We start from the raw sequence: 12,212 nt of genomic DNA, 5'->3' as shown, positions 1-12,212 counted from the left end.
GGGAGCTTCTCTTGTATTTGCAGGGTTCCCAGATGAAGGAAGGAATGATGAATGTGACTCCGTGTTCTCAGAAGGCTAATTGATTATTTTATGATCTATATTATATTAAAGAATGCCACACTAAACTAAACACTACAGAAAGGATACTTACAGAAGGCTAAAAGATAAGAATGAAAACTCGTGACTCTCTCCAGAGTCCTGACACAGCCTGGCTCTGATTGGTCATTCAGTCAAAACAATTCACATGAATCCAATCAAACAATCACCTGTTGGATAAACAATCTGCAAACACATCCCAAAGCAGCAAAACACAGAAGAAGCAAATGAGATCATCTTATTTTCCTTTTTCTCTGAGGCTTCTCAGCTTCCCAGGAGAGGAATCCTGGGCAAGGGGATTTTTCCAGAAAATGTGAATGTGACAAGTTTCTGTTCAGAGCTGTCAGCAGAACGGATCTTCTGCATCATCCCCCACACCGAAATAAATCTTAACTCATCCTGCGGGATATTAATTCAAAATACTCAATTTAATTTTGGCTTATACTTACAGCAAAGAGAAGCATGAGTGAAGGAGGGGTTTCATGGTTTGGTGTGTGTGAGTGCTGAAAGGAGCTGCTCTGGGAAGTTTGTGTGTAAAATGGCAGTGCTGGGAGGCCTCGCAGGGATGAATTCCAATTATCCATCATTAGTCCCTTTTGCCTTGTGAAGTGCTCCAGAACAGCATCAGAGTGCAGGAAAACAAATGAGTGCAAACTTAATTATACAACTAACCCTTGGTGCTTTGGGGTCGGAAAATGGAAATATTCCTTTTGCACTCGACACGACGATCTTTGCCCTTTGTTAAGGAGTTAATGCCTATGAAAATGAGAGTGAAATCCAACTTCTTTTCTCCTGCTAAATATTTCCCAACACAATTCACTGAAGCGAGAGCAAAAAGTAGTCATCCAAACTCTACAGACTTCTAGAACTGAACACAGTCTGCCAGGATAACCTCCCCTTAATAAATCCCTGGGATTCTGGCTGTGTGGTGCTGGAATTCAGGAAGAGCAGCTGATTTCCAGCGAGCCGGGACAGCTCTCTGGTGTATCCTGCCCACTCGTTCTCATGGCTCGTTTTCCTGGAATTCTTGTGTGCATCATTTGTGTAGCTCCATCAGGAGGGTTCATATTCCTTACTCTCCCTGGAGAACAGATGAAATAATTACAGTTTGCTTCTGAGCAACATCCACCCTGAGATCCTGAGGACTTGGAGAACTTTTGCTGCTGTGGATCATTCTGTGCTCAGCCACGCAGGCTTTAGTTTTTCTCTCTCCCCACACCGAGTCCCCACACTCCTCATCTTGCTGTTATTAAAATGTGATGGGAATGAGAGATTTTCCAGCACTTCACAAGAGGCTGAGGTGTTCTGGGAGTGCTTTTCATCCCTGAGTGCCTGCATGGATCTCCCTAAGGACAGGGAACTTCTGGGATCATCTCCCCCATTGTGAGGGCCAGCCATGAGCAAGAGGAGACAGGTTGGTCCTCACTGGAATATCTTCTGCTCTCATTTTTCTTCCAGGGCTGTTGAGCTGCAGCTGACAAAAGAGACAAAACCAAAACAGCAGAGCCAAAACCCCTGCAAAGCCACCCGGCAGGCTGGAGGTGCAATGTTTCCAAAACAGCCAACGGTTAGTTGCAAATTTGTCAACATAAAGCGAGACAATAGAAATAAAAAAAGCAAATAAAAGACTTCAACTTTCATTTTAACATCTTTCATCAGTGCCGAATTTCCATAATTGCTAAAAATAAAGTAGGAGTGGAGCAGAACAAGGCTTGAAAAGGAGAAAAAGAACAAAGTACTCCAATAGCAAAAAAAGAAAATCCCTCACAAGTTGTTTTCCTGTGACTGAAACCACATGTGAAATTGGGCCAAACATTCACAGTGCAGCTCCCAGGGATGAAGTGATACCTACCAAGTAGTGTTTTTTCACTATTTCCTCTCTGAATTCTTGAGTTCGTTCCCTCGACCCTCTGGGGGTGTGTGGGCTCCAAGCCCAGCCCCCATTTGCTGCTGAGTGAACAGGACTGTTCCCATCTCAGGACTGCCTCCTGTAGGTCCCAGTGCCAGGGAAAATTCCTGTAAGGGAATACTCTGGTCCTTCCCAAGGTGACCTTTCCCACTCCCACACTGCCCTGCAATTTTACCTCTTTTCAAGGCTGTAAGATTATAGGAGCCCCATAAACTGCCAGTGCCTGCAGCAGCAGCCCAGAGCAAGCTCCTAAGGACAAATGGAAACCTTCTCCTGCAGTGGAAACTTCCATGATGATCTTGTCTTTGCCAGCACCCCTTCAAATCTAGCAAGCTCTTTGCAGAGCTTGGTCATTATTTTTGGCTGAAGGCCCAAAAATTGGTGAGGGGCCATTAGAGCACGTAATGACAGGACAAAGGGGAATGGATTCCAGCTGACAGAGAATAGGGTTAGGTTGGAGATTAGGAAGAAATCCTTTCCTGTCAGGAAAAGGGCACAGGGTGGCCAGAGAGAGCAGCTGTGGCTGCCCCATCCCTGCGAGTGTCCAAGACCAGTTTGGATAGGGCTGGGAGCAACTCGGACCATTCTGGCATTCTATGAGCTCCTCAGCCTTTGAAGAGCTGACCAAGACCCAGAACCAAATGTAGTCTACAAGCAAAAATGTGGCCTTTGGTGTTTGGTATTTGTGGGGAGGAATGTCTCCAGAGGGGCAGACTCCACTCCCTCCCTGGGCAGCCCGATCCCGTGCTCTCCCCCAGCGCTGCTGCTCGGATTCATCCCTCAGTGCTGGAGCTATTTTAAGGCACGCTGTCTGCAGAGCTGCTCAAGGTGCTCAGCAGGCACAGCTCTGCCCCTGGCCCTGGTGACAGCCCTTCTGTCACTGCCCTGGAGCCGCTGCAGCCACTCACAGCCTCCGCCTGCTGAACCCATCCAGAGATTAGATTTGATTACACAAGAATTCATTAGGATTATCTAATGATATTAGGCACCACTGCTCTGCCAAATTCCTGATGAGTAATGGCTTGTAGTATTGCAGCCATGGAGGAAACCCATAAAACTCTGTTCTCTGACCTTCGCTTCAGTTCCTGAGTCACAGGCTCCAGCTTCTGCATATCCCTGCTCCAGAGCCCCAGCTCCAACTCCTCTAGAGGTATTTTTAGTGGAGAGCCAGTGCAGGGGAAGTTATGTTGATTTCAAACTGGCTAATCTGGGCTCGTTCCCATTCACCAGCGTTCTCCTGCTGCTGTGGAGAGGGAAACAAGCGAGGAGCCGGCACCATTCCTACCTGTTACCCACGGCAGCACGTGGCTGTGGGTGACAGGGAGGGAGGGAACTGCTTCCTCCACCTAAATCCCAGTTAAAGCCATACAGTTGTTCTGCAGGCAAACACTGCATCCACCCCTGCGCGGCTCCAGGCGCTGCCAAGCAGCCACAGAGGGCAGGAAAATCAGGGTGGAACTGTGGGGAATAACCTCGGCTAATATTTAAGGACAAATAATTACATAATACAATAAATAAACGAAATATTACTATTTTTTGATTCGCTGCTGGTCATTCTGGCTGAAGTTGCGATGTCCTACCCCCGTGCAGTAATTTTAGCGAAGAGGAACTCCAGTGACATTCGCAGTTTGGAGCCGTTCCTGCAGAACAGCCGGGACGCCGCTCAGCCATGGGGTCACACCTGAGTCACGGCACAGGTGACAGCACCTGTGCAAGCAGGTACTCACCTCAGCCCTCACTTCCCGCTATTCTGCGCTCCCCTAACAGCGCTGATACCTGGTTTACTCAGGGTTTACTCTCGCAGCCTCTGTGCCCGGTAGTCCTGCACGCTCCAGGGCTCTGTACGGACCCCCCGGAACAAAACACATCTGCGTCCCTAACCGGGGTGGGTTCGCCCCCATCAGTGGCCGCACAGACAGAGAAGTCCATCCCCATCACTGACTGCACGGACCCGGGGATCCGTCCCCCTCACGGACCGCGCGGTCCCGCAGGGTCTCCGCTGTCCGCTGCCCCCGCCCGGAGCGCTGCGTGGGGCACGCTGGGATTTGTAGTCCCGTGGGCCCCGCCCCCGCGGCGGCGCGGCAGCGGCAGGACTCGCTTACCCAGCGTGCCTCGCGGGCTATTTAAGGCGCGGCGGCGGGCGCGGAGCGCAGTGACCATGTGGACGCGCAGCTAAGGCGGCGGCGGGCGCAGCCTCCGGGAGCGGGACCGCCGCTGGTATGGAGCTGCTGAGCCGTCCGTAGCCCGCCCCGCCGCCTCCGCAGCCAGGTACGGCCGGGAGAAAGCGGGCACAACTGGGCAGGGAGGGAGGTGGTGAGTAGCTGTCGGGGCAGCACCGTCCCGCAGCCCGAGGGATGCAGCGGGTGCTGGGTGGGGATACGCGGGGATGCAGCCCGTTGCTAGGCGGGGATACCCGGGAATGCAGCCCGCTGCTGTGCAGGGATGCCTTCCTGTGCTCGGCGGGGATGCCCGGCCGCCGCAGCTCTCGCAGGACCGGGCAGAGCCCCCTCCGGGTCCCGGCGGTCCTGCAGCGCCGCCGGAGCGGGGTCCCGTCCCCCGGAGCACCGCGGGCCCGGCAGCGGAGCTGCGCGTCCGCTCCAACTTTCCCCGTGTTTCTGCCCCCGTGCTCGGGGCTCGGCTGCGAGGGATGTTTGGCGTTATGTAAACACTCGTGAGCGCCGATGGGGACTTGGCTAGGGGCGATCTTCCTCTTAAATGGTCAAAAAGCGGGCAGCTGTGGGTGGATGTTTCGGAGGGTCCCGCTGACTGGCCTGACAGGCCAAATATTTGGCTGTTTCCTGGACTACAATAACTGGACTTCGGCGGGGGAAGGGGTGGGGGCACATGTGCATTCCCCATGCGTGTACGTGGGATGTGCCACGGTCCCGAGCGGCTTCAGGGCTTCGTGCCGAGCGCCCGGGCCCTGCGGGTCGTGGGGGCTCCTCGGGGGGCTCCGTGTGCCGCTTGCTGTGCGGGCCGTTCCCCGCAGGGAAAACGCTCCGTGCAGCGGGACCAGCTGGGGCTGCCTCAGCCCTTCCCCGCCCGGCCCCAGGTGGGTTCGCTGCGGCCGCCAGGAGTTGGTCTGAAAGGCTCCAACAGGTGAAGGCTTGAGTTGGATGTGTTGCCGTGCAGCGGGGCTGTGCCTGCTCGGCCGCGGATGGGCTGGGCTGCGCTCCTGCCGCTCGCAAATCAGCAGGGGAGAGCGTGGCTAATGCAATCCAGATCTTTGCCTGATGAAGATTTAGTGACTGGGACTCGTGTGGGGAGTAGCGTGTGTGGGACCCGCTGGTTTTATTTATTAGCGAGGTACCTGTGCGTGTGTTTTATTTCCTAAAGTGTGTTTAGTTGTTTGCCTTTGAGGCTGTTTTGCTGGGCTCAGTAATTCTCCTGCTATCCCGGGACTTCCAGCGGTGTAGAGCCGGAGCTTGGCTGACTCTGAGCCCAGGCCACAGGCCCTGGTGGAGCTGTTTTCCTTGCAGGGCTCGGCTGTGGTGCCATGTGAGGCCAATATCCCTTCCTTCCCCTCTGTGCTTCCTCTGTGGCCACCTTAATGGGCTACCAAGCACTGGATTTCTTGTTGATTTCTGTGCCTTGGTTTACACCAAATTCCTCACCCAGCAAGTATTCCCTGGCCTGGATGCCTGGTGGCTGTGCTGGTGTGAGTGCCTGAAGCAATAGCAGCACTGCAGGGTGCCGTGGCTGGAGCAGGGCTTTGGCTGCCCAGTGAGTGGAGAAAGCTGGTGGCATCCGTCAGGCCAGAAATGCAGCGTTCACAGGCCCCGGGGTGGAACAAACGTGGGAATTGACCACTGTGGGACTCAGCGTGAAGCTGGAGTGCGCTGTGCGCCTAAACCAAAAGAAGGAATCACTGTGAAAACAAAACCGCAGTTGCAGCGTGTTTCAAAACAAGCTGATGCTGAGCTGATTATTTCTAATGTTTTCTTTAAGCTGCCTCTTGTTTGTCAATAACAGGGGTTTTTCTTGTTAAAATACCTTATTTCCCCAAGATTAGAGTGTTTGCTTAGATGAGGGATTTTTCCCCCATCTGCTTGTTTTGCAGTGTTGATTAAGCCTTGAAAATAGTTTCCTCTTACCAGGTTTCATAAATTAGGAAGTAAACAAACAGGAGTAACTTTGGTTTGCCTTTGCAATCGTGGGGTGGAGCTCAGCTCGGGGAAATGGTTTTTATGAGATGTGCTAATCCTGAACACCATGGTTGGAGGGCGGAGGAGGCCTTAGTGAAGAGCACGGGAGGGGGAGCATTTGGTTTATTTCTTTGACAGTGCTTGATGGAGCTGCAGGTTTGGATGGGTGGAGCTGTCCTGGGACTGATGAGCAGGGTGGAGGGGGAGTAAGGGACAGTTGTGATCTCTGGTTATAAATGAGAAGTGTAATTTGGGCAGGAATTCTTCACTGAAAGGGCTGTCAGGCATTGGCAGGCTGTGGAATCCCCATCCATGGAGGTGTCCAAGCAACACTTGGATGTGGCTCTCAGTGCTCTGGGCTGGGGACAAGGGGAGGGCACAGCTTGGACTCGATGATCCTGGGAGTCTTTTCCAGCCTCAGTGGTTCTGTAACATGATCTTATCCACAGCACCATCAATGCTCTCATGTTCCCTCAACAAACCTGTTTGTAGTCTAGAAAATGCACGAATTGAGTTAAAGTGAAGAAATAATCTCAAGTCCTGGCAGCTCACAAGTGAGGCTGTTGCAGCTTAGAGGGAGAGCTGCAAGGCACAGTGTGCTGCTGCTGTGTGGTGGGAGCTCTTGCTCTGGCTTGGTAGTAACTCCTCTGCTAAAGACAGCCCTGAATGTCCCTGACAGCGTGGCAAGCATGAGGACAGGGCACCTGCAGGGGTGGCAGGTTTGGGGTGAATTTTGGGGATCCAGCTCCTCCCTACTGTGTGTGTGCCAGAGAAAAGGGAACAGCCCCAGGGGCTGGTCAAGTTGGGTGGTCTAGAAGTCTGTTCTGGAAGCAGAAGCTCCTTTTGGCTGCTTCTCGTCAGATGAGCTGGTCTCTCCTGGTAAATTGCTGAAATGGACAGCACTGAGGTGGAACTTCTTGTTCAGTGCTGTCAAGCAGGATGAAAGCAGATCCCAGATACCCTGAGCCCTTGTCTGGTACCAGCCCTCGAATTTGAGCTGTCAGAAGAGCAGGTGCTGCTTGTTCTGATGAGCTCCTGGAGCAGGTGTAGCTGCTCTTGGCCTCCTGGGCTCGTTTGTGCCCAGGCAGGCAAGAGACCAGTGCCACCAGAGCTGCCCCAGCACGGGAGTGGCATCAGGACCAGGGCAGAGCCTGTCCCTGGACTGGGCACTGCGGGGGCAGCTCTGGGACCCTTGGTGCCAGAAAAACATGGAGGGGCTGGAGCGTGTCCAGAGATGGGAATGGAACTGGAAATGGAACTGGGGAGGGGAAGGGAGCACCAGGAGCAGCTGGGAAGGGGCTCAGTCTGGAGAAAAGGAGCTCAGGGGGGACCTTGTGGCTCTGCACAACTCCTGACAGGAGGGGACAGCCAGAGGGGTCAGGCTCTGCTCCCAGGGACAGGAGGAAAGGGAATGGCCTCAGACTGGGCTGGGGAGGCTCGGGTTGAATATGAGGAAAAAGAACTTCACTTGAAAGAGTAACCAAGCATTGAAATGGGCTGCCCAGGGAAGCTGTAGGGCTCCCATCCCTGCAGGTGTTCAAGGACTGAGCAGATGTGGCTCTTCCTGGCAGGGTTGGGTGGGCACCATGCTATCAGTTCAACTAGATCCCTGGAAGGTCTTTTCCAGCTTCCATGACCTGAGATCCTGGCTGCTTTGTTGGCTGTGCTGGCTCCTCAGTGCACAGCAGACTGCTTTGGAATATCTGATGTGTCAACTTGCAAAGTGTACTGGGAGTCTTTGAGACATTATTACCCCATAAATACAAGATAGTTGTAGTTGTAGGATTGTCTTAAAGCCAGGAGGAATCTCAGGCTCCCGTGGGAGGTGGGATGAGGGTAGTGGCTCTGTAGTAGCTGGTAGACGAGCTGCTGGCTCGCCCGTGGGTGAGTGTGAGGGAAGGCGGCCTCACCAAAGCAGCTTATGGAGACCAAAGGCTTTAGAGGCAGAAAATCATGTGCTGCTAGAAGGTTATGTAAATGTAACATCTCTGTCACAATGAGACCGTGGTGTAAATCCTCATTCCTAAAGATCTGCAGTACTGTATGTCCCAAATTAGTTTCTTCTGCTAAGATAGCAACAGAAGCTGAAGGTGCTTGGGTGGCTTGGAGCCTTTTTTTGTGCTGTTTGTGTGATAATGCACAAGGCTGTTAAAAGCTGCCCAGTTTCATCCAGTGGCCTGTGCTGGCTGGGGACAGGTGCTGCTTTAGAGGCTGTGAGAGCAGTGGAGAGCGTCCTGTGCTGCAGGGCCGGATGCTGGCTGTGTCCATGGCTGTTCCAAGTGATTCCTGTGCAGCCCAGCCTCTCCTGGAGGCTGCTGCAGGAGGCAGGATGCCAAAACTGCACGGGCTTTGATCTGGCTCAATATTCCTGTCTAATTTCTGCTCCCCACAGACACTACAAAAGGACTACAGCAATTATTGCCTCGTTCTCTGTCTTGGCATGAGCAGGCCGTGGCTGGGGATGGAGGCAGATCCCTCTTTCCAGGGTGCTGCGAGTACTTGTCAGGTTGGCAGAGGCATCCAGAGGCTCCTTGTGTGGCTCTTGCTTGTGCTGTACCTGTTGAGAAAGTACATTTCCAGGTCTTCAGGGAACTTGTGGTTTATGGGATCAAATTTGCTGAGAAAAGCTGTGGCTGCTCCATCCCTGGAATGTCCAAGGCCAGGCTGGATAGGGCTTGGAGCAATGTGGGGTAGTAGAAGGTGCCCCTGCCCGTGGCAGGGGTGAAATGAGATTATCTTTAAAGTTCCTTCCAACCCAAACCATTCTGGGATTGTATGCTTTGAAAAAGATGAAATGGAAACTACAGGAACTGTAATTCAAGCAAGGAAAGCTGCAACATTCAGCTGTGGATTCTCAACTCAGAGGAGTTTCATTTTCATGCTTGTGGTTTTGGTTAGGCTTGTCAAAACTTGGATCAGAACTTCCTAGCAGCGTTCTGTGGAGAATAAAATGTCAGTTGATATCTGAGCAAGTTAACCCTCTGGAGGGAAAATGGGTTGGAAACGTGCATGGAAGTCTGCGTTCCTTGATTGTGGATTTGTGGCTGTGTAACTGCGTCCTCGCGTGCCAGAACACCAACATGAAGAGTGCTGCAGGAAGCTGAGTGTTCAAATCTCACTGATGATCTTCCCTGCAAGTGTCCAAGGCCAGGCTGGCCAGGGTTTGGAGCAGCCTGGTCTAGTGGGAGTGGAATGAGATGATCTTTCAGGTCCTTTCCAAGCCAAACCAGTCTGTGACTCTGTGATCATTTGGCTGCAGAGGTATCAAAGGAGGGGGAATAGCTCTGAGAAATGAAGTGCCAGATGTTTCTGGGCTCAGATGTTAGGTGATGCCTCTGCTTTTGGAGTAACATGGTGCTGAGCTCTGAGGGAAGAGGCTTGGTTGGTTGAACCCAGTGTCACAACGGACACAGGCAGTTCATCCTCTCCTCATCTGGTGCGTGATCTTCTGTGGTCAGAGGATGATAATCTCTGAGCATGCAAGTGGAAGACATTTCTGATCACAGTAGGCCAAAAAATGGCTGCTGCCCAAAGGCTGTACGTTGTTTTTTATTTTATGCAATTGTTTAGTGGCAGTTTTGCATGAAACTTCTGTAAACATTTCTTTTGTGCCTTGGCCCATCCTGTCCGCTTCTTCAGAAATTCAGAAACCTGCCAAGAAGCTGTGAAGAAGAAAGCTTCGTTTGCAGTCCGGCTCTGTCCCATCTGCATCCCAGTCCAAGGAGAAACACGTGGCCACAGATGCAGACGCCGACCTCAGCTGGCTGATGGTGTCTCATCCCAAGGGTTAATTGAGAACTTCTGGTTAAAATAACTCTGCAGTCCTTGGCTGTTCCTCTCTTAAGTGTTCCGTAGATTCAGATGCTGATGCTCATGGGTGGTTCAGTATTTTGAACCTTTGCCTTCTGGAAAATTACAGTTGGGAGGCCAACAGGTACAAGCCAGCCTGGGAACTGGAGCCTTCATCTGTAACGCAGCGCGGCCCATCGGGGCTTTTGAGCTCAAAGTAGGTCCCTTGGCCACCAGTGGCTCTCCACACGTGCTCATCATGTGCTGGCAGTGGCTCCTCCTCTTGGGCTCCTCCCGGGCGCTGAGGTTTTATCCAGCGAGCCGGGAGCCAGCCGAGGTGTCCGGGAGGGACGAGCAGAGAGCGGCGCACGGGAGCGTCCTGCCTTGGGGACAGCACAGCCCTCGGAGCCTGCAGGAGCAGGGGCTGGCCGGAGGAACACAGACCTGGCCTTCTCTGCCAGAGAGGACCCAGGTGTGCCAAGGCACACCCTGCCAAGCCCAGCCCTGGAGACCGACAGCGCGCCCGCCATGGAGGAGAGGGAGCCCCCGCCGAGGTGCGGTGCTGGGGAGAGAGAGGAGAGGGACTGGGGGCCAGGGAGAGAGGGGCGAGGGGCTGGAGACAGGGGCCAGGGCAGTGGGGAAGGGGTCAGGCACTGGGGACACAGGGTGTAGGCAGCTGCAGGGGGATGGAGGCTGCCTGGGGACAGGTGAGCAAACTGCTGAGTTCAGGGAGTGTTGGGTGTGCTGAAGAGTGCCGAGGGTTGATGTGGGGTGCAGGAAGCAGCCCCTGCTGTGGTGAGCCCTCAGCAGATACCTGGCCATGCAGGTGACATTGGGACTGTTCTGTACCCTCTTCTTCCCTGGCCATCTTTGTTCCTTGGCCAAGCTCCAGCTGGTGTAATAAACCAAGCTTGCTCTCTTTCCCCATGACATTGGTTGTCCTGGTCCTTTTGGCGTGTTCCAGCTCTCTCCTGATAGAAATGTGCTGGAAAACATTGTGTGCTCATCGGGGCCTCGTCCAGAGGCTGACATCCAGGCTGCCTCCTCCCAGCAGGGCTGGAGCCAGCAAGGATGGGCTTCAGGAAGTATCAGCTTCAGCAAGTGCTCCTTACTTTTAATGGGATTAAGAAGATGCTGTCAGGTTGTACTTAGTTTGGAACAAAGAAATGATATTTTTCCCCTGACAGTGTGTCTCTAATAGAGTTTCTTTTTCCAGCTGCCTGCAGATGCCTGTCAATGGGACCTGTCAGTCATGTTTCTTACCTCAGTCAGTGGCTGCTGTGTAAGGGGTTGCTGTCAGAGTGTAGCTTCCATGCTTTTGACTTGAATTTTCTGTAACTAGCTTGTCTGGTTGCACTGGGCAAATACTCAAAAAAAAAAAAAAAGTAAGCGCCCTTTCTGAGGAGAAAAGAACATTGTGCACATTTGCTTTCCTGTACTGAGGTTTTATTGAGGTTAAAGTTACCGAAATGAGTTGCTTTATCTGTTTTCTTAAACTGCAGTTGCACCTATGAAATAGTAACTTTGAATAACTTTGTCACTGATATGATAAATCTATTTATCTGTGGAGTGGCGAATAGTATGAATAGAATGTAATTAACTCGGCCCTCATCTTGCTGTGTGAATTTACAGCCCTCTTCCTACTTATTTTTAGAGGAAGGGGAAGTGTGTGCTTGATTAGATGTGCAGCGAGTCTGCTGTCCCTCCTGGGAGCAGAGGGGAGTGATGGGGATTTGGGAGACCTGGATTCAGATCTGGGCCCCGAGTCTGACCTGCTGCATGTCCTTGAGAAAGTCACAGTGCTGTGCTGCTCCCTCCTTCCCCTCTTCCCCAGCCTCCATCTTGCCTGTTCAGCCTGGAAATTGGAGAAAAAATCTGCTGCATTTTGAGCGTCAGGAGGAAAAAATCCTTGGTCTGAGCAAGTGCATTTCTCCCCCTTAATCTAACGGTTCATCAGCCGCCCATGGGAGGCAGAGAGCAGCCTCCTGGACATGAAAGGTTGCAGCTGAAGGGAAAGCAAGATCCTGTGGTAGATAAATGTACTGCACTGATAGGCTTTTTTAAGGTGCAGTCTCAGATGGAGCTCCATGTGCACAAAGCGAGCAGTGCTGAGCCCTGCCAGCGCTGTCCCTGAGCTGGGTCCCGCTGCAGGTGTGGGAGGATCCTGGTGTTCAGGGATCCACATCCCAAAATCCCTTCATTTGCCTTTCCCTGGCCAGTGCAAAGAGCTCTTTTGGGATTTGCTAAGTCAGAAGCTTTGCAGATGACAGTGC

At 52.6% G+C, this 12,212-nt stretch overlaps 1 protein-coding gene across 11 annotated transcripts in view; it reads left to right on the top strand.

The window, feature by feature from the left end:
- The first annotated feature begins 4,139 nt into the window (after positions 1-4,139).
- ITPR1 (inositol 1,4,5-trisphosphate receptor type 1) overlaps positions 4,140-12,212 on the top strand; it is a 162,604-nt gene continuing 154,531 nt past the window's right edge. For 3 of the 11 annotated variants that reach the window (XM_038149712.1, XM_038149711.1, XM_038149708.1), the window contains exon 1: positions 8,618-10,493. In XM_038149712.1, the coding sequence (XP_038005640.1) occupies positions 10,468-10,493 (26 nt within the window). In that variant the 5' untranslated portion in view covers positions 8,618-10,467. Of the gene's footprint in view, positions 4,274-8,612; positions 10,494-12,212 lie in introns of those variants that run through there. The other 8 variants (XM_038149707.1, XM_038149706.1, XM_038149705.1 and 5 more) reach the window with 6 other exon arrangements.

The sequence above is a fragment of the Motacilla alba genome, chromosome 12, assembly GCF_015832195.1.
Source record: "Motacilla alba alba isolate MOTALB_02 chromosome 12, Motacilla_alba_V1.0_pri, whole genome shotgun sequence".
NCBI classification, from domain to species: domain Eukaryota; kingdom Metazoa; phylum Chordata; class Aves; order Passeriformes; family Motacillidae; genus Motacilla; species Motacilla alba.
The sequence above is the reverse complement of the archived record's forward strand: the minus strand, read 5'-3'. Positions and strand labels throughout refer to the sequence as shown.